The sequence below is a fragment of the Vidua chalybeata genome, chromosome 2 (assembly GCF_026979565.1).
Source record: "Vidua chalybeata isolate OUT-0048 chromosome 2, bVidCha1 merged haplotype, whole genome shotgun sequence".
NCBI classification, from domain to species: domain Eukaryota; kingdom Metazoa; phylum Chordata; class Aves; order Passeriformes; family Viduidae; genus Vidua; species Vidua chalybeata.
The window spans coordinates 73,210,423-73,237,486 of NC_071531.1; the positions used below are offsets into that span (position 1 = coordinate 73,210,423).

The 27,064-nt window shown below is 44.6% G+C and overlaps 2 protein-coding genes across 3 annotated transcripts in view; one reads left to right on the forward strand and one right to left on the reverse strand.

Moving 5' to 3' along the window:
- Positions 1-1,749, reverse strand: part of ZYX (zyxin) — a 29,135-nt gene extending 27,386 nt beyond the window's left edge. Inside the window, exon 1 of one of the 2 annotated variants that reach the window (XM_053934912.1) lies at positions 1,726-1,749. The gene's annotated coding sequence lies outside the window, so the exon portion shown is untranslated. Of the gene's footprint in view, positions 1-1,386; positions 1,448-1,725 lie in introns of those variants that run through there. The other variant, XM_053934911.1, reaches the window with a different exon arrangement.
- Positions 1,413-26,844, forward strand: FAM131B (family with sequence similarity 131 member B). The gene is made up of 7 exons (XM_053934913.1): positions 1,413-1,562; positions 19,790-19,899; positions 21,316-21,351; positions 23,840-23,933; positions 24,534-24,731; positions 25,063-25,206; positions 25,609-26,844. Exons 1-7 carry the CDS (start codon positions 1,535-1,537, stop codon positions 26,151-26,153), a joined length of 1,155 nt encoding a protein of 384 aa, XP_053790888.1. The 5' UTR covers positions 1,413-1,534; the 3' UTR covers positions 26,154-26,844.
- Positions 26,845-27,064: the final 220 nt, after the last annotated feature.

Sequence of the window (27,064 nt, forward strand, 5' to 3'; positions counted from 1 at the left end):
TATGGGATCAGCAAATTTCAATTTGCCATTACTAGAGATGGGTGGAGAGAGGCTTTTTAGGTGAAGGAGACACAAAGGGCCAAGGAGAAATTGTGAGCATTTCAGAGAGTGGAGGTGGAAGGACCAGACTGGAGAGAATCCGTGGTGCTGGGGAAGCGGGCCAGGAGGACACTGCCTGTTGATGGTGCCATCAGGTGAGAAAAATTTGGGCTGTGAAGGGAGCTGACCTAACCACACCTTCTCCATCTGCAGAGATCCCTCCTCACTGCCATGTTAGCGGGGAGGACGTGGGAAAGGCCTCAGCGATCATCCTCAAGGCTGGGCTTGCTTCCTTCACGGTTATGCGGGGCCAGGGGCAAAGGCCGGGCGGCGCCGCACGCCTGAGCCCCGTGGCCCGCTCCGTGGGCAGCTCGGACCACAGGGAACCACCGTCCTCCCGCCGCATCGCTGCTGGGGCGGCTCCGCGGGCCGCCTGCCCCTCCGCAGCTCTCGCAGTCCCTGCGGGCCGGGCTGCGGCGGCGGGACCGGCACCGCGCCGGGCCGGCTCAGCCGCGCCCCGGGGGAGGAGCGGCGCGGCCGCCGGAGGTCTACCGGTAACTGAGTCAGGTCCGCAAGTGTAGTTACCGGGAAACCGCGCCCGCCCCGCCCCGCCTCCATGCATCCATGCATCCATCCATCCATCCACCCACCCATCCATCCATCCATCCATCCATCCATCCATCCCATCCATCCATCCATCCATCCATCCATCCATCCATCCATCCTCAGCGCCCCTCGCTGCTAGTGCTTCTTCTTACAGGGACGCGTCCGCTGCTCACCCGCTTCCCCCCGTCCCCACTTGCTTTACTCTTACACGGACGAGCCCGCTGCCCACGCGCCTCCCCCCTCCGCTCCCGGCCTGCGGCACCGCCCGCCGCTCACCTGTGCCCGCCCCGCTCCCCCGGCGGGCGGGAGGGGCCCCGCACCGCCCCCCGCTCCGTGCGCATCCCGCACCTGCCCCGTCCTGCCCGCCCGCCCGCCAGCCGGGGTCCCTCGCCTCCGCCCCGCCGCCGGCCCGTCCCGCGCTCCCCGCGGGCAGAGGGGCGGCCCGGTCCGCCCGGCGCTGCCTCCCCGCCCCGGGCCGCGGAGGGCGGCAGCCAATCGGCGCGGCGCTGCCGGGCCGAGCTGTTTACCCAACCTCAGCCCGCCCCCCGTCGGGGAGCCGGGAGCGGGGGGCGGGCGGGCAGCGGGGGCTCGGCGGCGGCACCGGCGGGGACGCGGCAGTGGACCGGGAGCCGCGCGGGGCGCGGCGCAAAGCGCGGAGGCGCGGCGGGGGCAGATGCCAGCCTGGCCCGCGGGCTCCCCGCCCGCCCGCCTCGCCCCGGCAGGGGCACCCCGCGCTCCTACCTGACCATGACCCCGCGCCGGTCCCCGCTGGGCCACCCCGGCGTTTCCCGCTGAAGGAACCGGCTCCTTTCCGACCGCCGCCGCTCCCCGCCTTCTCCGCCTACTCGCTGCTGAGGCTGCCGCCTCTCCCCGGAGCCCCGCCGGAGTGATGGGCTGCATCGGATCCCGCACCGTGGGTAAGGCGTTGGCGGGGACAGCGCCAGAGGATGCCTGGGCAGCCGCGGCCCCCGCCCGGGTACCCGCACGGCAGCCCCCGGCACGGCGGGTGGCGGGTCGCCCCTCGCAGCCCCCTCCCGGCTACGCGTACAGCGCCATTAGCTGCGTGCGACCCTTCCCCACCTCGGTCTCCCGTGGCGCGGCGGGGCTGCGCGGAGCCGCTGGCCTAGGTGCTGGCAGCGGGGCGGTGGGACGTGCCCGGGGCCGGGGGTCGTCTGCCCGTGTCACCCGTGACGAAAGGTCGCCGAACATGTGGGTCAGTGCGGCGCCTCCGGATAAAGGGGTGGGTGCGGGGCGTGCCGTGCCGTGCCGTGCCGTGCCGTGCCTCGCCTCGCCTCCCGAAGCGGGATCAGGCGGCCGGCGGCTGTCTCCTTTGCTCGGTAAGGGTTTATTGTTTTCCGAGGATGCATAACGTTGCATGGTCTGCACGTCTTCTTGTCTCCCCCTTTCCCCTGCGTAGACTTCAATGGAGAAGAGCAAACAAAACTGAATCCCTTCCCTCTCGCAGAGCTATTGCGAGGGGACACGGAGAGGGACCGCATCCTTCCACTGGGTCATGCCATGCACATTTTTAACCAAAAGATCCCAAGCCTTCAGGCTAGGTAACCCAGCTCTCCTCTCCTGCACACATGCAGATACCAAGAGGTCCCTTGATCTTTAAGCAGAGGTATCTATCGGTAAACACAGCATTCTGGGCGCACTTTCTTCCTTTTCTTCCCTTTTTTCTGTGCAAACCACAGGTACAGCTCTATCAGTTACATGGGGATATATAATTCAATATGCCAAAAGAATCTCTGAGAGCAAAACAGAGTTCATTTGGCAGTACATCTTGCTCCCAAGCCGTCCGCTCTGTCTCTCTCAAGAGCATGCGGGCATCTGTGGGAAAAGGAGACCTCCGAGGACATCAGAATTGCACCACCACCCCAGATGGAGGTAAATCTGAGAGACTGTGTCAAAGCCTGGTGCTGTGACACTTCTTGTCTCAGTGGGAAAACCCTTTGTGAGCACTTGCAGGGAACCATCTACTCCTGCAGCAGCAAACTTTAAACTACAGAATCCAGTTTCTAGTTTGGGAATTAATTCCTGTATCTAGCCTATGTCTGTTAGTGGTCTCAAATGTCCTTATGACCTAGAGAAATCTCTTACATGTCTATGTGGCAAAGATCACTGCAATATTTCCCTTGAGATTCTTCAAGCTCACGTGGGTCACTGTCTCTATAGCATATCAGCACATGTATTGCCTCCATCTCCTGCCTTGCCCCCATCCTCCACACACCCACGGTGCCGAGGACATTATTATTCTGTTAGCTGGGTAATTATTGATACGCCTTTTATCGATGTGTGTCTGAACTGGCAGCGTTAATTCTTGGTCTCTCTTCCCACAACGCTGTTGAAAAAAAGAACAAACATGCATTTAGTAACATCCACTCTCCCCTGAAAAAATGTGGTTAAGCTGTCAGACAAACTACAGGTGTTTGTTCCTATGCATGGTAGTTTTTATGATCTGTGACTTGGAGTCTATGTTACAAAAGAACCCCTGGTATAACTGAGCTGGTGCAAGTATCATTCTCATATGAGGTTATATTTATGTTTATATATATATTTATAACTGTCATACAGTTGTGTGGGCATAGATGAAAACAGAAAATAGCATCTATGCTATTTCGATGGGATAATGATAATTGAAAATTCACTTTGGAAATTGCAGTCCTTCAGTACAGACCTTAATGGTACAGATGTTTGACTTCTCAAATGATAGCAATTTTTGGTTAGTGTGATACACATTCATTCTTGATGGTGATAGCTCAATGGACTTTAGGGACCTATTTATACAGTTAACTGAGGAGTTTTTCTTGCCCTGGTGTTATGAAGGCGTGTGCTAAAGGGGATTGCACAACTATGATTCTGGTCTCTGTGGGAGTCAGATATGAATGTAGTAATACTGTCTGATGCCTGCTTCGTGTGAAACTTCTACGCTGCTTTGCTTTAGAAGGGGCTTATTCTCCTGTCAGTCCTAGAGGCTGGATTTAGTGAAGGTGGGATCCTTGAGGTTTAGTTGGACTACTCCACCTAAGGAGTTTTGTTTAGAACAATTCTTACTTGGCAGCCTATATTTTTGGCTCCAGCCTTCCTGGAGTTATTGAGAGGATTCTTCAGACATGTTTTCTTCGAGCTGAAAATCAATGCTTTGAAGTACTAGGTCTGAGCTATGGGATGTGGTTGGAAACTAACATCCTAGCGTGAACAGAGCTTTGTGTTCTCTCTTGTGTTCTCTCAAGTGGGTCTGGTTAGGTTTTTGCAGAATTAGTTCAGTATACAGCCTCTGTATTGCCTTCCCAAGACCAGGTAGGTGCTAGAGAAGGGAGTGCTATGCTTGTATTGGTTTTAACTTGAAATTTACATGGAGCAGATTTTGAACTCAGAGTTCAAGAGGCTTTAATTAATGATAGAAAGCTCATAATCAGTCACATTTAGTTTATTCACCAGACAAGGGCCAGTGCAGGATTGTGCCCTGAGCTTGCTCCGGGCCTTTTTCCATTCCAATTTTAAGCAAGCCACATGATTTCTTCATGTCCCGCAGGGATGTTTTACTATGATCTAGTTAGATGTCATAGTTTGCACATGTTTAGTGATGTGCAACTTTACATTTTCTTTCCTAAAGATGAGGTTTCTGGTTATTTCTCCCTGGGGAAAAGTAATTGAGAGGGTCATAACAGAGCAGCTCCATATGTATTTGAAATAGAGTCATAGAGCCTCTTTAAATTTTACAGAAGACACCAGAATGGCAATGATCACATGATGATTTCCTAAAGTATGGAAAAAGCTGAAAAGTGATCTTAAAAGGCTAACCTGATATCCAGTCATCTTCTCCACAGTCACATCTCAATGTCATACATGCGCTTTGTGTAACATGGCTTGATAGCAATTACACAGTGAGAACTGGAGGTGGCTTCTTCCTCTGGTAATGGCTGCAGGTCATGTCTGTGTATTGGTGATACCCCATCACAGTCCCTAGAGAGCTGCCTAGCAACTCTCATCATAGCTGGGTCTCAGTTTCAGGGAATGTACAGGAGAATTTTCACTGAGGTTGCTGGAAGTTAAAGCTGTAAAAGCCATCTAGGAACTTGTAGATATTTGAGTGCCAACCGGCTAAATGCCAAAGATCAGCTTGGTTGTTATCAGTAACTGAGTTAGCCAAGTTTAGGGTTTCAGGTCTGCCTAGGTGTCTGATGCATTGCAAGTGTACCTTTGACTACAGCTTAGACATCTTCTAACACTGGCTGTTCTGATTAGTGTGGCAAGATTTCTCTTAATTCCTTGAATGGATTTAAATTAATAGAAAGCTTAAGCCTGTTAAGCTCAAGATTGCTGTCTCTTTTTTTCCAGTGATTTCTCTAATTTCTCTCACATCTTTGCGCAAAAGCCTGCAGCAAACATGTTTTGTGAATATGATGTAAAATGGTGGGAAAATATTCCAAGAGATTACAAACTAATAGTACTTCTGGAGTGTGGGAGAAGAGAAATTAGAGTTGCTCACATGAAGTGTCAGGAAAAACTTTTTGGTTCTGAGAAGTGTCAAGCACTTTAATGGATTTCCCAGAGAGGTTGTTCAGTATCCATTCTTTGAGGTTTTCAGGACCAGACTGGATAAAGCCATGAGTAATCTGGTGTAACCTCATAGCTGACTCTGCTTGAACTGGAGGTTTCACCTCAGGAAGCACCTTCCAAACCAGTTATCCTGTGATCCTATGCTTAGGATCTAAACCCTGCGTCTCTGAGTCAGGTTGGACTCACTGCTTTAGTCTTGCTCTGCCAGAGGACCTCAGGTCTTCCACATGTCGTTAGTGTACTCCTACACATTGCCCCTATCACCACTTTCCTTTAGCTACTGAGAGTGCCATGTGCCACAGAATGCCTCACCATGATAACCCCAGCTGTCAGCTGCAGCCCTCTCTGTGTGTTTTTGGTCTGGCAGTTTTGCAAGACACAGTCCAAGTGACAGCTAGGCTCGTGCACCGAGCATCAGTCCTTGACCGTGCAGGCTGGAAAAGGCAGTGCTCTTCATTGTTAATTAATTGTTCAATCTCTGGGTCAGATGTGATCTGCCAAAGCCAGGTGCCTGGCTTGCTGGGCTCCCCTTCACAAGGAATGTGTGTGCTGTCAGAGGCAGAAGTATGTATTTAATATTTTGCTTTCCCACTGGATGATCTATGCTAAGTGTAAATGAGTGGCTCATAGCACCCACAGCAGGAGAGATGGAGCCAAAGACCACCCACTCCTGATCAAGCCACTTTAGATTCAGCAGAGTGGGAGCAGGGTAGGAGGCTGACAGGAGAGGGGTAAAGCAGCTGGAGCAAGCAGTGAACATCCCCTGCATTTTTCTCCTTACTTATCCCCCCCACAGATCTGTAGGTGTTTGAAGTGAGATCTGGAATGGCAGGTGTGGTCTATACACTTGGAGTGTGAAAAAGTGAGACATCCACTCTGCATGCATACCTCACACATACCAAGTATGTATCAAGGTGTCCAGTTCCTGCCTCCTTCACCTTCAGCATCTGAGTGAGTCAGTGAAAAGGAATAAAGAGAGGGATAAGCCTCAGGTAGGAGATAGATGGTAAAGCAGAAGGAAATGGAGTCATAAAAGCAGGGATATTTTCATTTAGTTGCATGTACACAGGTGGAAGGGGAAGGAGCACAGAGCTCTTTGTAGAAACTGTAGATGATGTGAGTAAGAGTGGGAATACATGAAAAGGGGCATCTGGGTAACTTGTTCCTCCTTTACTTGGGATACAGACAAACAGAGCAAGGGACAAAGGGACACCTTCCAGATCAGATTGCTTTGTGGTTAGTCTCACTTCACTACTTGTATTTCTTCCCAGTCTGGCTTTTCCTCTTTTGAGCAGTTCTCAATCTGATCACTTTTAGAAACTCAAGCAGAGAGCTCAGGGTTGAGAACTTGTTTCTGCCTGTAAGATTCTGAACGTGAAATTTCCTTGAACATTTCACGTTCACATGAAGTTTGAGATTTTTCAAGCTGTTTATTTTGTGCATAAAGGAATTCGTTTTCTGGTGCCACTAAGAGAAGATAAAGTTTCAAGACAGCATCTTGAGATGCTGAGGTTTGCAGTTATTTTCCTGCAGGATCTGACATCCTCCTGTGTTACACACATAGGAACACACCTGTCTATGAAAACAAGTATGAATGGGACAAAAAAAAAGCACAAAACCTCTAACCAACCCCCTTGACATTAGTTAAATTCCTAAAAGGCCATTATAAATGTGATACTCTGTGGCAGGGAATATTCTGCAGCCAGTTGTCCTGATGGGTGTACAAACAGCTGATCTCTGAGACCTCCCTCTCTCATCAGGGTTTCTGAAATACAGGTGGGTGGTTTCAAAGTTGTGGTGGGGAGAGGCTGGCAAAGAGCATGATTGCATAAGCCTGGCTTTATAAGGAAACAGTCATTAAAAAAATGTGTGCAAGGTGTGTGTCAGAAACAGTCATTAGTAACAGAAAACAGTCTTTGGCATGTTGCTGATTGATGTAAGAATTTTGTGTGTGTACAATGCAACAGATGTGATTTGAGGAACAGCATACTTATTTTGTGAACTCCTATGGAGTAATATTGCAAGAATTATGAGAGAAATTACAAAGGAGCTGATGGAAAAATGTAAGTAATGAATTCATTGGCATGATAAAGCTGGGAGTTTTAATTCTATAGACTGAGGTGTATTGAACCATAAGAAGTGAACTAACCAATAAATGTTATAGGCCTGCTTTCTTGGCAGAAGTAGAAAAATAGTTTTCAGCTCATTTAATAAGGTTGTGATCTCCAACAGCAAACAACCATGATTTTAGACTGATACTTAAAACAACCAATTCAAGATAATTCACACTCATGAGTTTCAAGTGCCTGGATAAAAAGTCAAAACTTTGTTTTATAAGGTTTTGAAATAGTGAAGAAGGTCTCAAGTGAAAAGCTGTGGTGTTAGCACAATTCTAAAGGTTTTGTGAGATGACCTATGTATTTAATTTTATGAATTCATTAAAATTTCCAATAAAATATTAGAAGGCCAATATATCATTGAGAATGGGCTTATACAAAACAGAGCCTGTCAAGCTAACTTAATTTCATGACTTTATGAGACTCCCTGCAGCCAAGTACTTCTCTGATAGAAGTACTTTACCTACAATCGTGGTCATGGAGGTAAAATATGAGATTGGTAAAAGATACAACCTCTAATAAGCTAGCAATCAGCTTAGAACCACATAATTTTTAGTTAGTTAATGTATGAGTACAGTACATTCTAAGTGCATCTAAATTCAGTAGATAGCAAAATAGCAACACGGAAAGAATCACTGTTGAAAAATCTGTGGCTCTAATTTTGCCAAGTACCGTGTGATTTTAACATAATGCTTAAAACCCCGAGGGAGATCTAAAATACTGATAAACTTGATAGTATCTGGAATGACTAGAAGTACTGCTAAAAATGAAAGTAACAAATGAAAGGGATAAATCACTGATAGCGAACAGTTTGATTCATTTTAAGTACTGACAGTGTGTGTTTCAATCTAACCAAATATGAGTTAATCTAAATATCTAATGGCAGAGTGTGAATAGTATTTATGGGACCAGAACTCTGTGTTGGAAAGCAGTCACACTAAATAAGCTTATAGATATTGGAACTGGTAATCAGTAGATCAGCAGCTACTACTGAGATGCTGCAGCCAAGGAAGCTGATGTGGTTCTTTGATCTTGAATATTGAATAGGAGGAGAGAAAAGCGTATTTTCTCTGCATTTGGCATTTGTGAAAAAAAAAATTCATCTAGTTTGTCTAATTCTATTATTATCACTTTGAGAAATACTGCAAAACTGAAGTGTGACAAGAAAATAAACATACAGCCGTGATTAAAAACTTACAGAAGTGACTTGTTGACAGTCCATAAGTGTTTGACTGAAGAAAAAAAACATCTCAAAGTCATCTGACTTCAAACTAGTAGAAAACTGTTAAGATGTGACAGAAGAATGGCAGATACATTCAGATTGGAAATGAGGCAAAAATCAAACAGTAAAAATACTGAACTATTGGCGTAATTTACTGAGAGTTGTACTGAGCCCTCTGTCACATGAACACAATGAAATCAAGATTTTAAAAAATGCTCTCGTTCAAGCACAGCAACAGAAAGTATAAATAACAAAGGGAATACATTATCCTCTCTTATTTTAAGGAGGTCAGATTAGTTGATCAGGATGTTTCTCTGTGAGTTTAAGCTACACATTCCCAAGTCTAGGAGTATACCAGACTTTTAAGTTAAACATTTTTATATCCTGAAATGAATAGGATAGGGTTGTATTTGCAGATGCTGGTCAGACATGGCTCATGGGGAAAGTTTCAGTTCCAAATTTCTAAAGTGTGCTGGAGAAAACAGTTTGGTGACCCAAATGATGAGCATATGGATTGACATTCCACATGAGAAAAAGAATTTTAGGGTTTATACTACTGACCATTTATGTTTGCTGGCCAGGATGGTGACAGAAAGCTGTGACAGCCAGAGGAAGATCAAAGAGGCTGTGAAGGCAGGAAGCTCAGCAGGCTGCAGATTAAATGTTTACTTCACGAGCTATTCAAAAGGCAAATAACTTGCCTTTTGCAATGATTAGGAGGACTTAGTGCATGGTGTTACTACTAACAGGTGACTCAGAGAGATTAAGACCATAGCAGAACATCACCACCCTCCACCCCCAGCCTCAAAAACCCAACAATTTTGTATCTGTTCATTGTGGAAGAAGTTGTGGAATTTTATCCTGTGGAACCTCTCCTTGTTTGAGATGCATCACATCTGCTTCAGATCAAAGCCTCAGTGGGTTGTAGAGGAGGTAGACAAAAAAGTGGTCAGATGATATTTATGTGAGACTTCTCCAGAAGTTTGAGGCTGAAGGAGCTGAACTGCAGATTGATATCTGTAATGCTTTCCAGTTGCTTTGATACAAGAAAATTGGAAGGTAGATGATGTGATGCCAGTTTTTAAAATGATTTTGAGACCTGGAGAACTACAAGCTAGTAAACAAGATATGCCTAGGAGGCAAGCTAATAAACATTACTCTGAAGAACAGAATTAGTGCATGCATGGAGAGATACTATGTACTGAGAAAGAGTTAACCCTACTGTTGTTAGTGGATATCACAATTTATAAGTCTTACAAGGGGTCAACAAGCAATATTGACAAAGGAGGTCCAGTGGCAATAGTCCACTTGGATTTGCAATGCACGCTTGTAAAAGTCACTCACCCCAGGCTGTTAAAAGACATAAATCTGCTGTTGAATCAGAGAAGTTCCTTAAGTAGCTGGGTAAAGATAGGAAACAAAGATTAGCAGGAAATGTCCATTTTTCACAGGGATATTATTTCAGATTTGTGCATATCCATAAATGATATGAATATTTTTTCAGATATGTGCATATATGTAAATGACATGAAAAAGAGGAAGGGCTACATAATGAGGTAACAAACTATGATAATAAAGTAATCATTTGGGGGAGCAGAGAGAAAACTGCATGGAGTGATTTGAGAAAGGATTTCACAATATCAAATTACTGGGTCATTTGATTTCACAATATCGAATGACATAAATTATGGGTGAAATTTGATGTGGATAAATGTAAAACGATGCACACAGGCAAAGCAATTCTATAGTTACATTTGCAATGATGGAGGTTCTGAGTTTACTATTACCACGCAGGAACGAGATCTTGCGGCTATAATGTGTGGCTTAATGCTTAGTGCCACTAAAAATGCCAATCAATTCTTAGCAATTAGGAAAAGAATAAAAAAATAAAACTAGAAATCGCATTGTACTGTGCATCTATCCATATGGTTCCCTTATTTTGATACTTTATAATGTGTTGACCCTAATGGTCTATTCCCATTTCAGAAAGGCCATAATCAAACGAGAAAAGATTCAGAAAAGGGTAGGAAAAACAATCAAAGATATTGTGTGGCTAATATGAAAGGAGCCATTTAAATAGGGGTTTCTCAGGTATGGAAATGAGATGGTTAAGGATATGACAGATACCTAAAAAATCATGAACTTTCTCTGGGATAAGAACAGCATGGAGAAAATGATGAGGGAAGACTATTTCATTATCAATTTTAAAACAGAGTCTAAACATCAAACAAAACTAGCAAGTAGCAAGTTTAAAGCAAATAAAAGTCAGCACTTCCTCGTGTAACAGAATTCGATTGTGGAAGTACTTCACATAGGATGCTATGGGTACTAAAAGGCTTTTTTTTATTTTAGAGGTGAACAGATGAATCCTTTAAAGATGACTAAATACAGAGACTATGTCTGTCTTGGGAGCTACATGAGGTGTAAATTGTGACAGGTTAGGACAGATATTCTGGGAAAATATCGCTGCTGTTTCCCCTGTTTGAATTGTTCCCTGTCTTTCTTACACGTCCACTCCCACTTTAAGGAGAAGCTGATACCCATCCCAAACGAATACTAAATACCGCCTTTCCCATCACTTCCCAAAAGAAGAAGAGAATGAAGAAAAGAAACTGGTGAGGGAAAAAACCCAATCACTGGGGAATGGGGGGGTGAGAAGAAGAAAACAATAAGAAAAGAGAACAGACTAACAGGATAAAACCTGGAAAACAGGGAACCAAAGTGGAGCAGTGAGCAGAGCACCCTTGTATTTCCATGATACCCAGGAACTGGTAGAAGCTGCCTAGTCATGCCCTGCCCAGAGCACAGGAATAGAAATAGCACTGTTACTTTCTGTGATCTTGGAATTTCCTCCTCCTGGAGCTGGATATACCCAGCTTGGTGAGAAACAGGATAGTTGATAAAGAGGACACAGAATTTAGTAGGTCTCGGGATAGAAACTGTACAATAAAGATGTGAGAAGAGCAGCCACAATTCAAAATAATAAGTTCTGGAGGAGACAGAAGATTGGCATGTGTGGTGTGCCAGTCTCCCTCTGACTGCAGAAAAGGTCTGAATCGGGGAGTCCTCTGAAGAAACTTGTGCCTTCTTTTTCCAGGTGGTATTCCCAATGGGCCATTGAATTAGCTCAAAGTAGAAACTGGCCACCAGAATTCTTAATTCTCTTCTGACAATGAGTGGTCCTACAACCATGTATCATGGGTCTAAGGGGTTGTTAACCCTGTGTTTGGGTTTGAGGGGGAGGTTGAACAAATGATGTGATGACTTGGCAGGGAGTGATGACTGTTCCCCTTGACGAGGGGTAGCCCTTGGAGATCAGAGGGGCCTCTTGAACAAGTAAGTACCCCCTGTGTAGGTGTGGATTCCCTCAGTGTGGAAAATCTTGGGTTGGGCTTAGGGGTCGGTGTGGTGGTGTTTGTGATGGTGAGATGTGGCCCCACCTGAGCAGGTGCAGGGCTGGGCATTCAGTGCCTGCAGCCCCTGCAGTCTCAGTGCCAGCAGCTCTTGGTCATTTTCCCCAGTTGCTTTGGGAGCTGTGGAGCTCTGTCTGGTGAGGACACCTGAAGCCCTGCTGGTGGCTTTCTAGGATTGGGAACAGTTTCTCTTACCAGATATCTGCTGGAAATACAATACAGTAGAGAGGAATCAGACCAGGAGTTTCCTGGAGTGTGTGTAAGAATTTCCTGTCACAGCTGGTGAGTGTGCCAACTAGGGAAGGCACCTGCTGGACATGTTTGTGAACAGAGAAGGACTTGTGGGTGATGTGGTGGTTGGAGGCTGTCTTGGGCATAGCCATCACAAAATTAGAGAGTTTTTGATTCTCAGAGCAGTAAGGAGGGGGGTCAGCAGAATTGCCACCTTGGACTTAAGGATGTCAGATTTTGACTTGTTTAGGAGAGTGTTTGACAGAGACCCTTAAGAGGCAATCCTGAAGGGCAGAGGAGTCCAGGAAGGCTGGACATTCTTCAAGAGGATATCATAAAGTTGCAGAAGCAAGCCATCCCCATGTGCTGAAAGATGAGCTGGTGGAGAAAAAGACCAGTCTAGCTGAACAGAGAGCTTAGTTTGAAACTCAGGAAATAAAGAGAGTGTTTCACCTTTGGAAGAAGGGGCAGGTCATTCAGGAAGACTACAAGGATGTTGTGAGCTTGTGCAGAGAGAAAATTAGAAAGGCCAAAGACCAACCTGAATTTAGTCTGACCACTGCCATAAAAGGCAATAAAAATGTTTCTATAAATGCATTAGCAGCCAAAGGAGGGCTAAGGAGAATCTTCATCCTTTATTGGATGTGGAGGAAAATATAGTGGAAAAAAAAAGAGAAAAAGGCCCAGGTATACACTTTGTTTTTTGAGGAGAGGGGTGACAGGGAGTCAGCAGCCTCAGTGCTTCCTGTCTGGCTCTGACCACTGCTGCTGTCCCAAAACCAGATGCTTTGTGAAGACTGTGACCAAGTGTGTGATGGCTGAGGTGGAGAAGGGTGTAACCACCTGTTTGTAACCTCTGGGGCTGCCAGGGTGATACCCCACAGCTGAGGCAGGGCAGGTAAGGAGGGTGGAGCCTGAAACTCACAGGCTGCCACTGCCCTCATGTGCTGGTGTTTGGAGCAGGCTCTTTCTCACCCTGAGGTGAGAAAGGTGCGTTGTGATCTGCTGATTGACTCTTGAGGAGCACTGGGGGTGGTTCTTCTTCCCCACTGCTAAGGATGAAGCTACAGCACAAAGATGGCTAAGGATGAAGCTACAGCACAAAGTATTCCTATGCTCCAGGACAGTGCCCACGCGACGCGCTGGCTACAGGGGGATTAAAATTTAAACATGTACGGAGAGCAACGTATGCAATTGCCTGCTGCATATTACTTCTGTAAGGCTGGCTGCAGGCCAGCCAGAAGGGGCTGCTACCTTGGTTCATATCGACGTTTTCATACTTACTGTGCTGAGTGAGGCCCCTGGGGACACATTCTCTGCACTTCAGAGAAGCAGTGAAGAATGAGGATAAACCCATGGCTGCTGCTCGTGCTGGCTGATACATGTTCTGCAAATGAGACGGTGCTCTGAGGTTTGGGGTTTTTTGAGTTTGTGCTGATTGGATGTGTTTCATTTTGCAGTACCTCCTTAGCCCACATGACATGATGGCTTCTCAGAGCAGAGCTGCTTGTGTCTAGCACCAGGATCTCTGCTCATCTTTTACTTAAAGATATGCAGTAGCCTTTAGCATTGGTTTGACAGTGTTTCCAGTCAAGAAGAAAAATGTAGGCGTTAGGGCTTTGTTCATTAATTCTATCTTCTAAGCAGCTCTGAAAAGGGACCTACCTGCAGGGAGAGGTGGAATGGTCTGGAAGAGAATTCAAATTATACAAATGTAAAGCAAAGATCCTGACAACTGCCCATCTGATTCCTGATCTTACAGACATGTCAGAGCTGTAGGTCTTTCCATTTTTTATCAGAAATTTGAAGGGCATCTATTTTGTGGAGACCAAGACATTTCTCTGCCTTGATGAGCACCAAACTGTTCAGCTCTGTCTCCTTCACAAAACTAGGGTTTTTTTCTGTTTCTCTTCTGCAACTGACCCTGTTGGTAGGTGCCAGCAGCAGATAACTAATTTTTATGCTTCCTTATGCAGTACAAGCTAGAATTCCTACAGTTAGGTGAATAACTTGGGTTGATGGATTTCTCAGTTTTACCTGAGAGAATTTGAGTGATTCCTTCAGAGGTTTAGCTCAGGGACAGCTCCGGTAACAGAGGTTTATTCCTTTCCTTGATGACCTTTTGGATAGCTTTGATTGGCTCAATGTAAAGCAGGCAGGGAGGGAGAAGGTTTCTATGGTTATTCTAGCCACCCATCTGTCAGTCCTTCCCAGTAGCTTCAACTGCTTTAATTTCAACTACATTTGACAAGATACGATGATGTTGTGTTTGACAAAGACACACCCTCCCACGAGTATCATGAAAATTGGTATCTGGGAAAGAACAATTTAAAGACTGATCGTAATTACTGCAATTACATTTGTTGTTTTCTTAGTTGTTCGGGGCGGGGGGAAAAAGGGAATGGAAAAGAATAATTGAACCATTTACTCTAAATATCCATCTTTACCAACATTAATGTTGGCTACCAATATCAAATGACAAGGTTTCTACTCTCTGCTGGAAAGTAACATTTGAGAAACAGAAGAAAGTGTGCTAACGGGGGATAATAGCAGTGCTGGAAAGTCATTGCTTAATTAAAATGTTTCTTGTGTTAATTGGCATGACACATCAGAAAGCAAATAACACAAATACTTATTTGGTATACGGTGTAGATCTTCACCAGCATGATGTTCGGAAGGGAAAAACAAAATTTAAGACTCTCAAACTCTGTTCATCTATTTGGTGTGGCACAAAATGGAGAAGACAAATTGGAGATGATGTTTAACATCCAGCACAGAAGTTACAACACAACAGATTATTAAAGGCTATAGATGCAGGTTAAAGTCATAGATGCAGAAGCCTGATTCAAGCGTGGACCTTGGTAAGTGAGCAAAATGCAGGCACAGGTACCAAATATAGAATCAATTAATGCATAGTGGAAACAGCAATTGAGAAAATGTCAAGAGGAAACCCAAGGAGAATGGGCTTGTTTAGATTAAGTTTTGAGTAGTTCATAACAAGGTGAATTTCTTATGGTCATAGAATACAAAGAAACTGAAAAAATGACCAGCTAAGAAACTCAGCATATTCATGGTAAATTAAGGTATGTGGCAAAACGAGCTACAGAAATAGTAAAAATGTTGTAGTAATAGATCAGCAAGGTGAGGTGCATCATCCAGATGATTTTTGTATTTTTCCAATGCATTCATCAAAATGTTCACTTTGCTTGGGGGTGCTTATATATATTCTTTTATATTCCCTAGTTCTTGAGAGTCCAGAGTTACGATGCTCAAAAAACCCAAAATAAAGCAAGAAGTAGGGAAAAGGATATTTTCTTTCCCCCACGTTTTCCTCTTTAAATGTTTTTCATCGTTATTATTTAGAAAGGTTTGACTTAAAAATAAATCTTGATTTTTACCTTAACAGTACTGTAAGAGAAAGAGGGATATTTTTCCCCAAAGGCTTAAATGACTTGAGTTGGAATGTTACGTCACTTGTAATGGAGACATCTTTTTCTTATGAGTGTTTTTGCAGACTTTGTTTTTATCTAATTTGTGTTAAAAAATACAAAGCAGCCATGATCTGAAATAACGTGGCTTAATGTATTTTGACAGCTTTCTTTTTCCCCTCTCTGCTTCATGTAATCAGCTTCCTACTTTTTCTTCAGCCATCTACTGAGTCTTCCAAAAGAATGATGAAATCTGTGGTGTTAAAAAACCTCAAACCAAATAACAAATTTTTAAATAAAATGAAGAAAACTTCTAAAAGTTCAATGAAAATGAATCCCCTCTATATCCTTTCTATACAGAAACAGTGACAATGTCAGAAACCCAGTTATCGTTCAACTTTCATCACCTCATTTCAGAACATCTAAATGAGAAATTTGATAGCATGTTTGTAAAAATTCCACTTTAAAATTAGCTTTATGACCCACTCATTTTAAAATTCTTATCAGCTCTATATGGAGAAGAGCAAATACTATTCTGTATGAGGTGATTGATCATAGAAGTACAAATGGAATAGTCATGACGATTAGCAGAAGCTGGAACGGGATATGGATAAGCGAAATTATACTGGAGAAGAAACATACCATTACAAAAGAAAAAAGTCTCTGTACTAATTGCAGGGAGAAAGAGGTTGACAAGAGACTGGATAAAAAGAATACTAATTTACAAAGTACTGCTTTCAGTTTCTGTTTTCCCACTTCACTCTCCATACTTTTTTTCTGATTTTCTATGTTTCTGTCCTTCCATTTGTCAGAGCAGAACTTGTTTTTTCATGTCTTGATCTAACATGGGTTAATGTTGCTCTTGCTACTTCTAGCAGGAGAGAAAAAAACCCACTAACCTTTATCCAACTTTCAATAAGAGAAAGTAATGTTGCCCCAGGCCCAACATCAGTTAGACATTTTCTTTTCAGCTGTAGCTTTTCAGCAGATATGACTCCATTTTAAACTATTTAACAGATGTTAAAGAGTTATTTTCTCTCAATATATTTCTCTTAGTACCTGTGAAACTGTTTAGACCAAGAATTAATTTTCAAAAATTATTCAGTCTCTATAGAGCATGCAGAATCACTAATTACTCATTCTTTTTCCCTGAACTAGGTTGATGAGCTGTTTCAACTGGAAAGAAACAGTAGTAAATAAATTCTGTAGCTCTTTAGTTCTGCTATTACAGAACAGGTGTGGACTTTGAGACAAATAATTGCTTGATGTTCTTCAACCATTTGTTGCTACCATCTGCCAGAATAGTATTAATACTGGACAAGACAAAGTTCCTGGGAGACCTTACAGCACCTTCTAAGACCTAAAGGGAGCCTGGAAGCTGGAGAGGGACATTTTACAAGGGCATGGAGGGATAGTGCCAGGGGAAGTGGCTTCAGAACGGAAGAGGGTTGGTTTAAATTTGATAATAAGAAGAAATTCTTCACTGTGAGGGTGGTGAGGCACTGGCACAGGTTGCCCAGAGAAGCTGTGGATGTCCCATCCCTGAGAGTGTTCAAGGCCAGGTTGGATGTGTCTCTGAGCAACCTGATCCAGTGAAAGGTGTACTTGTCTGTGTCAGGTGGGTGAAACTAGATGATTTTTAAGGTCCCTTTGAACACAAGCCTTTGTGTGGTTCTATGAATATTTTCCACAATCTTAACACTCAAAGAACACCGTCAGTGGGCTTGCAGCATTGAGAGCAAAGGCTGAGTGTTATTTTACTGAACTTTGGGGCTGTCAAGTGACATGTGCTGAGCAAGAGGCTCCTCTTCCTTTGGCTGGGGCGGAGGTGTCTTTGCAGAGCATGTCCAGAATGGTGCTGCAGCCTGCTTGCAGTGTGTGCCGGGGTAGCTCCAGACTTACAGAAGGACCACAGCACTATGCTCAGAAAGAGCTGACAGTACAGGAAAAAGACCTCGGGTAAACGGAGATAAAGCAGGTGTGACACAGTTACCTGCACCGAAGGCTTCTGTACGGCTGCCTTCTGCTCGGGAGAGGTGACATCTCTCCTGCCTCTCCAGCATCCCTGTCTTGTTCAGCTCTGTGGCAGGAATGCCCCAGCTCTCCCCTTCTAGTGTGCAGGGTTGCAGGTGGAGGGAAGGAGCACAGACAGGAAAAGGCAGCTGGATCTCAGTATGCAGGGGCAGGCTCCTGCTCTGCTCTTTGCACCAGTTTCATCCTCCCGCTGACCTCTGTTGAGCCCTCAGTCCACCCTGATCACAGTCAGCCCCTGCACTCCTTCCTCTCTAGATTTGCACTTCCTGGCGGTGCTCCCTCCTTCTTCCCTTTACCCCTTCCCTGTTCAGGGGGACTGAGGACAAATGTATTCCATTCCAAGCCAGACCTTACAGCTGACAGTGCCTGGGTCTGTCAGCTGGGCTTTCACAGCTCTGCCTGGAACTTCCCTTTGCCAGAGAGACTTCTAGCCCTAGGAGGTTTGCTTGGACCCCAGATATAAGAGGTTCCCAGCCTGGCAACAGGCAACTCACAAGTGGCCCATTAAGCCTTGCTCCTCTTGCTTGAGTACAGAAATCCCCAGATCTCCATCTCTTGATTTGCTGGACTCAAGGTTGCCAGTCCAGTCCATGGCAGTGCAGTCAGCAAGAGCTCAGTGAGGCCCAATACATGGATGTGCTTGTCAGGAAAACCAGTTAAGAGGCTCACAGCCCTGAAAGTTGTTCTTTGTCATGCTCCTCATAGCCATGTCCTGCCTTCTCCTGAGGTCTGGCTGTGTCTGACCTTTGTGCTCACCTTTGTAACATGCAGTACAGGAATTCTTTTTGTTTTGAGTTCTCTGAGTTGCAAGGAACTGCAACTCAGAGAATAGCAGCTTTACTCAGCCTAATTAGAAGCATATGGGGGATGCTGTTAAGGAACTTGGTTCTGATGAACAGAAATGTACTTTGGATGTGAAGGAAAAAATATCCCTTAGTTCTCTTAGAAATGGACTTCCCTGCACAGCAGAAGTTGGAGATGTGAAGGTGTGGTGGACACGACAATATGCAAACAGCGTTGTCTTTCTGAGTTTTTCATACTGCCATGTTTAGCCTTCTTAGGGGACAAAATCAGGTTTTTTTTTTTTCCATTTTGAATTTTAGCTGATGAAGGCCTCAGGTTTCCCCACCCTTAAGTGCCTCCATGGCTCCTGCAGGCCTGTGTGGGGTGGAGTGCAGCATCTCTCACCTGTCAGAAGATTTGTTCTGGGGAAGTGCAGGGATGAGCTCTCTATAAATGTGCCAGAGCTGCTAGAATGAGCAAGGGGCTTTGCATATGTCTGTGGAGGAGAAACTTGCTATTAAAAAAAAAAAAAAAAAGTTAAAAGATCATGAAAGTAGAACCATTCAATCAAAAACAGACTAGACCTTGCTGAATTGATCCCAGGAATAGATGATAATTTTGACAGCTACATTTCTTCACAGATTCTAGGGGGCTCAGGTTTAAGGACAGTACAATGGTTCCTCCATGACATGGGAGCAAATAACTTTAACCAGAGTTTGAGGATGGCACACAGGCTGAAGAGAGAGCAAATTGCTGATTGCACAGAGCAGTCCTGGTTACCTGGCTGACTACTTACATGTGTTTCTTAGCATTTAGTTTCACTTTTTCAATTTAATAATATTTGTTTTTTTAATCTTAATAGCAGTTTATCATTTGCATTTTGTGTTATTGATATTTAAAATTTGAAGTGTAATGACAGGTATTAAAAAGGTCTTTTATCTTGCTGAGGGTGGCAAAGCAAAGGCTCCAGCAGCTCTAAGCTGATGTCCAACCAATTCAAGTCATAACAGTGAAATGCCTTTTTAAGGGATGATGGTTTAATATTGAAAGGGGATATTAAAGGAATTGGTTCTTTCCCAGTCACACATCATGACTGGATGAATCTGTACTTTAGCCAAGCATACATCATGCTTGAGAAAAACACAAGTGGCTAGTCTTCACATTGAGAAAGCTGTGAGAAATATAATAGTTGATAACGTACAGGTGGTCTGAGTACAAATGGAGTGTCTGATTTAAGTCTATTGTGGCCTTAAACTCAATGATTCTCCTGCTTGTTTAGCTGAGTTGGCTTAAGACTGATAGAACAAATTGCAGTGGCATTCAGAAACCTGACCAGATGTGTTCCCACAGGAAATGAGGTGATTGCAGTAGACTGGAAGGGACTGAAAGATGTGGACCAAATCAATATGGACAGCACGAGTTCTCTGCATGGCAGCAGCTTCCATCGACCTTCCACTGAGGTGAGTGCCTGGCCCAGAGCTACTTAGCCAAGGGGGTGAAAAAGTTTGAATTCTGAGTTCAGAAATGGGTGTTGTGCATCACTGAGGCATCATCTGTGAGAGGGCCAGAATGCCAGTGAGCTCCTGAGGATCATACCTGGGTAGTTTGGCTTGCTCTGAACAGAATTGAGTCATTCTCTTGACAAGATCCATAGTGAGTAAGAATTTGCAAATGAAAGTGCTTTTCAACCAGTCATGATGGGAGTGGAACGCAACATGAGAAAAACAGTGACAGTTCTGACAAGCTTGTAGGTCTGCATTCCTTTAATAAGGGATTCACATTGGAATGTCCAGCACTGTGTCTGTCCCAGCTTCTGCAGCACAGCCATGAAATCTTTTGAAGAAACACATTTGTCTGCATTTTGAATTTTAGAGATGTATTCACTAGTAACTCACAGACAACTGACTTACCATGCAGTATTTTAAGGGCTGGTTCATTGAATTACTGCAGCTTCTGCATTATTAGATACCTGAATTTTCAGCTTTGTAAGGTTCAGAGCATGCAATTATGATTAATAGAAAGATAAAATCTATTTTAAATGCATAATATTTGAAGAATCACAAATAATGTTCACAAATAAGCTTAACAAATAATATACAGTTTGCAAAACCTTGAAAAATGTTCATAGGTGTATATAGATGTATAGGTATTTTTATTTTGTCTGTGTACCTTGCTGGCTTGGAAAGTAACTTCAAGACATTTACAGTTTCCTGGCAGAAATTGCTGGGCCCAATCTTGTATGGAGAATTCAGTCAAATCAGAGCAGATCTAAAAGTCAATGAGCATAAACCACACCTCAGTGAACATTTTGATTTATATGAATGGATACCATAGGTGTAACATGAGTCATCTAAATTTTCCTGAGTGTCTCCATCCCCAAAGCCAAGATGTTGAGATGAGTCCTCCCAGCTGAAGGAAACACACTCTGAATTGGTACTGTGATGGCTGATGTGGGAAATGTTTCTGTCTCACAAGGGGTGAGTGAGTCAGAATGGACAAACCAAAACACTGCAGGGGAAAATAATTTCAGCAGAATTGAGTTGCTTGCTGTAGAACACTCAAAATACAAAGGTGGTGTAGCTCCTCCTTGTGTTAACCTCAAAGTGGTGCAACCCACACTTAGGAGGAGAGCCTCGTGAAAAGGTGCTTTTCTCTTTCCTACTCTGTCACCCTGCTCACTATTTCACCTTCAAACACCTTGACACTTACAGGCACCATAATCACCAGCAGGCAATGAAACCAACTTGAAAGACACAAGTTTTTTATAACATACCAGATAAAGTAGTGCCTGCTGATTGTGGCAAACTACTGGAGTTGCTTGGCTGCTTGCAAGTTGTTTGTAACACTGATGTGGTGACTTTCTCTGCTTTCTTTAGCAAACACGGACAGATTTCTCCTGGGATGGTATCAATGTGAGTATGCACTGTGTCACTTTTCAAATTTCTAGTCATAGGACGACCAGGATTTGTCTGACATTGGATACAATGGAGGCCAGCATGAGAACATAGCTGAAAGTCCTTAGTGCTGCTGAAATTCTGGGAGCTTTCTCCAATTCAGAGGATGATGATGGATTTTTATTTGCTTCTGAGTCTTTTGCTGTCTGGCAGGTATTTTGATCTGTAGGTGGCTGTTGAATTGCTTTCATCCTTTTGGGGACAAATGTGTGCCATTTCATATGTTCTGCTTTTGAGATTTCTGGGCACTGCTACATAAGAAAGGTGTCTGTCCAGCATATTTTAAAAAATAGTAGTCCTTGATTAGAGCATCATTTGATCTTCTCTAGGAGTGAGAAATGTCTCCCTCATTTTCAGTTGCACATGGAAGTAACAGAATTGTTTATGTCTCCTAGGGTAGATGGTGAGTACCAGTTAACTTCAGTTAAAAAGCAGATGAGAAACAAGTAAACATTTTAATTACACATGTTCCTTTTGCTCTTAATACCTGTGCCATGAAAAAATTTTTTTTTTCTTTTTCACTAATGCAGAAACAGCATCCTGAAAAAGGAATAATGCATATTTGCTCTACTGGACTTTTTTAAAGGGTACTTAGAAAATATTTTCACAGAAGTTAATTTTGTAGTTTTGGACACTTGGAAGGACAGGATTAGCAGCTCCATTTTGAGTTGTATAAGTGTTTTCAAATTCTAGATTCTTTAAAAATTTTAAAGTACCTGTAGCTTTCTTCTTTACTGTGATTTGAAAGCATGTGGGACACTGAATATATTTTTAACTAATTTCTCACCTCTTTCATTGGGGCACTTATGGCTTGGGATCTTTTGCCTAGGATCAATTACAGAAACAAATTGTGTTGGAAAATAATGGTGCATGCAGCAACTGTCTTGAAGAAATTTGTCTTTTTTTTTTCCCTCACTGCACCTATGTCTAGCTGAAAGCAAAGTACACAAGGTTGTGTTTCCTTAAAGAAAGTAGAAGACAGTTTACTTACTTGCAGTTTCCCACTTTCCAACCCATACAGAATCCATGGAGCTCTTTCATGAGGCAGCTCTTGTAATTCCATAGATCTTCTTTGGTACCGAAGCTGGATCATTAATTTCCTTCCCTTCCCATTCATTCCTGCCTTTATGTCACAGCTCTTCAACCTTGCAGTAGTGGGAGCCCTCTGCAATTTACTTTCTTTTTTTGATGGGTTCCATGAGACAGCTCACAGCACAGCCCCCAGGCTGTCTTGGAACAAGTGGGTGGACACTGAGCAGGAGCACCCAGGCAGGAATGACCAGTGGGGGTGTAGATGGACTTTCTCCAACAAGCTTCATCACCAAAGGAAATGCATCATGGAAGAAGAGCTGTGCTCTCACTTTTGACTGTTCTTCCTCTACTTTCTGATTTCTTCAGCTCACGTTACACACGGCACATTCCTGGCTCCACAGTTACAGGATGCCTTAGCTGCTGCATTTACACTCAGTTTCCAGAAAAGCTCACATCTCATATTTTGGCAACTGACTGGAATTATACACAATGTGAGATCTTTACAATGCCTTCCTTTGCCTCCAATTATTTCACTGCCCAGTTACTGCTCCACTCACTTTTTGTGAGGTCTGCGCCTATGTCCAAGTGCTTGTTTTGTGTCAGGATTTAAAATTTCCAGTGTCATAGTCACTACTTTTGAGTATCCTTGTGTTTGAAACATTCTGGCCTTGATTTTCAGAGAGGTTGAAATGAAGAGCAGAAGCAATGTTTATTTAGCCCTTGTGAAAGTTAAGCCTCATATGCAATGCCTGGCATCTCTGAAGAAGCCTGATGAATTCATCTTGAGAGATTATTTTTGTGATGATGTTTGTGATGGCTGCCTGTCCCAATAGTGTCCTGTCCTTGTTATTCAGGGACTGAGGATAAAAATAGAAAAGACAGTGAAGAAAATTAAACAGAGCTGTAGACCAAATTTCTTTACAGATGTAGGTGCTTGAAAAAGGACCCATCACTGATATAGTCATGATCATTTTGTAAGATGACTTTTATATAAGACTATATAAGAAGGAAAAAACCTCAAAGTAACAAAAAATTGGTAGTGTGATGCATATAGATACATTACTTTGGCTTGCCTATTGCACTGACAGCTCCCTACTGCAAGATCCCTGAACTGTCCAACAGCCATGTCTTGCATCTCTAACAAAGAGTTGGGAATGGTGCAGTGTGTCCGTGGAAGACTGGCAGCTGCCAATGGGAGGCTTCTCAGAGCCTCTTTCTGCCTCTCCCTCTGGCCTTGCCTCAGTCATTCCCAGTGCTGTGCAATATCCAGTCCTAGCTTAAATAGCCTCTCCTTCTTTTCTTCTTACTGCTTGCTTCTGCTCCTCATATTCCAACTACCTACTGTTTTTTCACTTCAGTTCACTTCCTTTTCTCCTTCCTGTATATCATTTCTTCATATTCTCTCTCTTTTCAGCTCTCCATGGAAGATACGACCTCCATCCTTCCCAAGCTGAAACGCAACTCCAATGCTTATGGGATTGGGGCTTTGGCTAAATCATCTTTCTCTGGTGAGGTCCTCAAAATTTGACTTTATCCTTGGCAGCTTCTCTTCACAGGCCTTTGTGCCTCTTCCTATATCTCTCTGTCACTCTCACAACTGCTCCTTTCTGGCTTTAGCCTTTTCATGGCCTTAGAGGAGTCTCCACCACCGTGGTTCTAAATACAGAAATCTCACAGTTGTTGCCCTTTTAAAGAACAGATTTATCTTACTCCTGTTGGCTTCTCACTGTGCACCCCTGCTCAGACATCTTCAATTGCTTCCCCTCAGTCTTGGGTTTTAACCCCATTTTCTGTTTCTTAGTTTGTTCACTTCCAGGCTTCATCCTTCATGCCCAGCTCTATCCTAAATGGATTCTAGGCAAGGAAGGAAATGGTCTTTCATATTTGGGGTTCCCCTTTTTCCCCCCTTCTGAGAGTTTGTCCAGGGAAAGATGGAGAAACTTCCCTGGAGAGTGATGCAGTGAAAGGTGGGAGACACCCAGCCCTAGTCACACATCCTGTCAGGAAAGGAGGGGAGAAGCTCCACTTCTAAGAGAGGTAAAAAGCACGGCCGAAAACGCCGAGCTGTGTAATAGCCCTCCCTTGCTTCCCAATGTCTGGCCCCTTAGGGATATCTCGCAGCATGAAGGACCACGTGACGAAGCCGACGGCGATGGGCCAGGGCCGCGTGGCTCACATGATCGAGTGGCAGGGCTGGGGCAAGGCCCACAGCCAGCAGCAGCAGCACACGCACGAGACCGCGCGCAAGGACGCCGATGCCTACTCGGACCTCAGCGACGGCGAGAAGGAGGCACGCTTCCTTGCAGGTAGCGATGCCTTCTTTCTGGTGTGGGGGTTGGATGGGTTGGGGTGTCCCATGGCGGAATCCCTGAGAGATTCCAAAATGCAGGAGCTTGAGAAAAGCACTTGGGAGAGGCTGTGGGTGGTTCAGCTGGCTGAAGTAGAGAGAGACTTTGATGGTTGGGATATTGCTGGTGGAATGCAAGGTGGAGAGGCTGGGGGCCAGTTGTGGGTGATAGGTGTTGCTTAGATAGGACCAGAGTGGGACAGTGTGACCAAAAGATGGGTCAAGGATAATGGCGAGAAGTGGAGACTTTAACGCATCTTTGTTTCCCTTCCCTGTCTCCTTTGGCACAGGGGTGATGGAGCAATTTGCTATTTCTGAAGCGACTCTCATGGCCTGGTCCTCCATGGATGGTGAGGATGTGAGTGTAAACTCAAATCAGGACAACCCAGCAGGCAACTACTCTGAGAACTATCAGGAGCTGATGGAGAGCCAAGGTGAGCTCCAGTGCTTCTTGCTAATTTTGAGACACTCCCTTCCTGCTCTTTTGCTCTACCCTGTTTTATTCTGTAGCCCCAGTCAGATCTACTAGAGTCATCCCTGTTTGTGGAGCTGTCTCCAAGGAATCTAATCTTAGCAGAGAGTTTCCAAAGCCCAGTTCCTTTTGCCTTTTTAGAGCACAACTGTGGAAAGCTACCAGCTCTTGCAGTCAGTTGTGGGTATCAAGGTCACCTGCCAACTGCCCAGAGCTGTGTTTTCTCTTTTCCCTCCTTCTATTTGTAGGATTCATCCATCCTGTGCAGTACAGTGCTGTGCACAGGCACACAGGCTACCTGGATGAGCCAGCCTGGCCTAGGGAGAGTGTCTAACTGTGTGTTGTTTGCCTCCTTTGCTTGCAGAGCACATGGCCCAGACGCAGTATGACAGCTGGCCTCATTCCTACGTCTCGCAGGGCATGTATTGCTTAGGTTCATCCGACGCCTGGGAGGCCAGTGACCAGTCCCTCATCGCCTCCCCAGCAACCGGCTCCTACCTAGGCCAGAATTTTGATGAGTCCCAGACAAACCTTCAGGAAAGCATTTTGCTTCAGAGCAGCTTCCTCCAGCAGCAGCAGCTGCAGCAACAGCGGCAGGAGCAGAACTTCATCCAGAGCACGGGGCTGGTCCACGTGTGGCCCCTGCAGACTGCTCAGGGTGGGGGTGGAGCTGAGTCCAGCACATACATGGAGGACCACATTGAGGATGAAGGGAACCCAAGGCTGGAGAAGGCTCCTCTCCTAAACAAGAAGCCATCTCCAGAGGAGGATGATGCAGTGTGCCGGGACCTGGAATCTTTGTCTCCTCGAGAGGAGATGGAACATGCTGCACTGAGCCGCAAAGTCTCAGATGTCACCTCCTCTGGAGTGCAGTCCTTTGATGAGGAAGAGGGAGAAACAAACAACTGATGCTTTCTGTGAAGTTCTCATCATTGCTGAACAAAGAGAGGGATGGCAAGGAATGCAATTACAGGGATTCTTCTCTCCAGCTCCCCGTATTTCCAAGCAGACACACCTTCCATTCCTGACATTTAATTATTTTTTTAAACAAGGAAAATCTCAAAGTGATTGACACATAAAAACCTTTTCTTCACCTCTCTCATGGACACATATTTTGGATTTTGATTGCTCTGGGCAACATGTGATGTGCTTGGAGAGATCTGGATTGGTAAATAATTTCTAAACCTTTTTAATACAAAGTCTTGGCTGTGGATACAAACTCTTCTGGTACTGGGAATGTGGCTGATGAGACAGGCTTGGTGTAGGGAGCAGCTTTGTGGCTAGAATTCATCTTGGCAGAATGGATGTTGCTCTGTGGACATGGCCCCCTTCTATTTTGTAGAATATATGAATATAAACTGGTTTAAAATGAAGATGTGGCTTTGCAGATCTAGATTGCACTAGCGTTGGGATTGTGGCTGTTGCAGAGGATCAGGCCATGAAGGATGTGCTGTGTAACCAGATCCTCAGTAGCACCTTAATACAAAGCTGTAGGTTTGATGGATACGAACTGTGCTCCCAGGGCCCAGGCTGTGCTGCCAGTGTGGCTCTGCTGTGGCATGGAAGAATGGGTACAGATACGAATCTAACCCTGCTCTCAGATATTCATGCTTTGGTCTCTTTTGTTTATTTGTTTCTCTCTTTGACACTTCTGCTTTCCCAGGAGCTGGCAAGAGTGGTGTGTCCTCTTGGCAGTGGGCACTGGAAGCCAGTGGAAAGGACATTTTCAGCTATGGAGACAGTCATAAAAAGCTGACTCTTGCAGGGGGCTTGAGGACAGGCCCATCTTGGTGCTGCTGCTGCGTCCTTCTGTCTTTTCC

What these genes read in the sequence shown, in the direction of transcription:
- FAM131B (XM_053934913.1), top strand. Translation starts at nt 1,535, where the DNA reads ATGGGCTGCATCGGATCCCGCACCGTGG. An exon ending in CATCGGATCCCGCACCGTGG is followed by an intron (nt 1,563 to 19,789) that starts GTAAGGCGTTGG and finishes GTGTTCCCACAG; the next exon opens with GAAATGAGGTGATTGCAGTA. An exon ending in TCTCCTGGGATGGTATCAAT is followed by an intron (nt 21,352 to 23,839) that starts GTGAGTATGCAC and finishes CTCTCTTTTCAG; the next exon opens with CTCTCCATGGAAGATACGAC.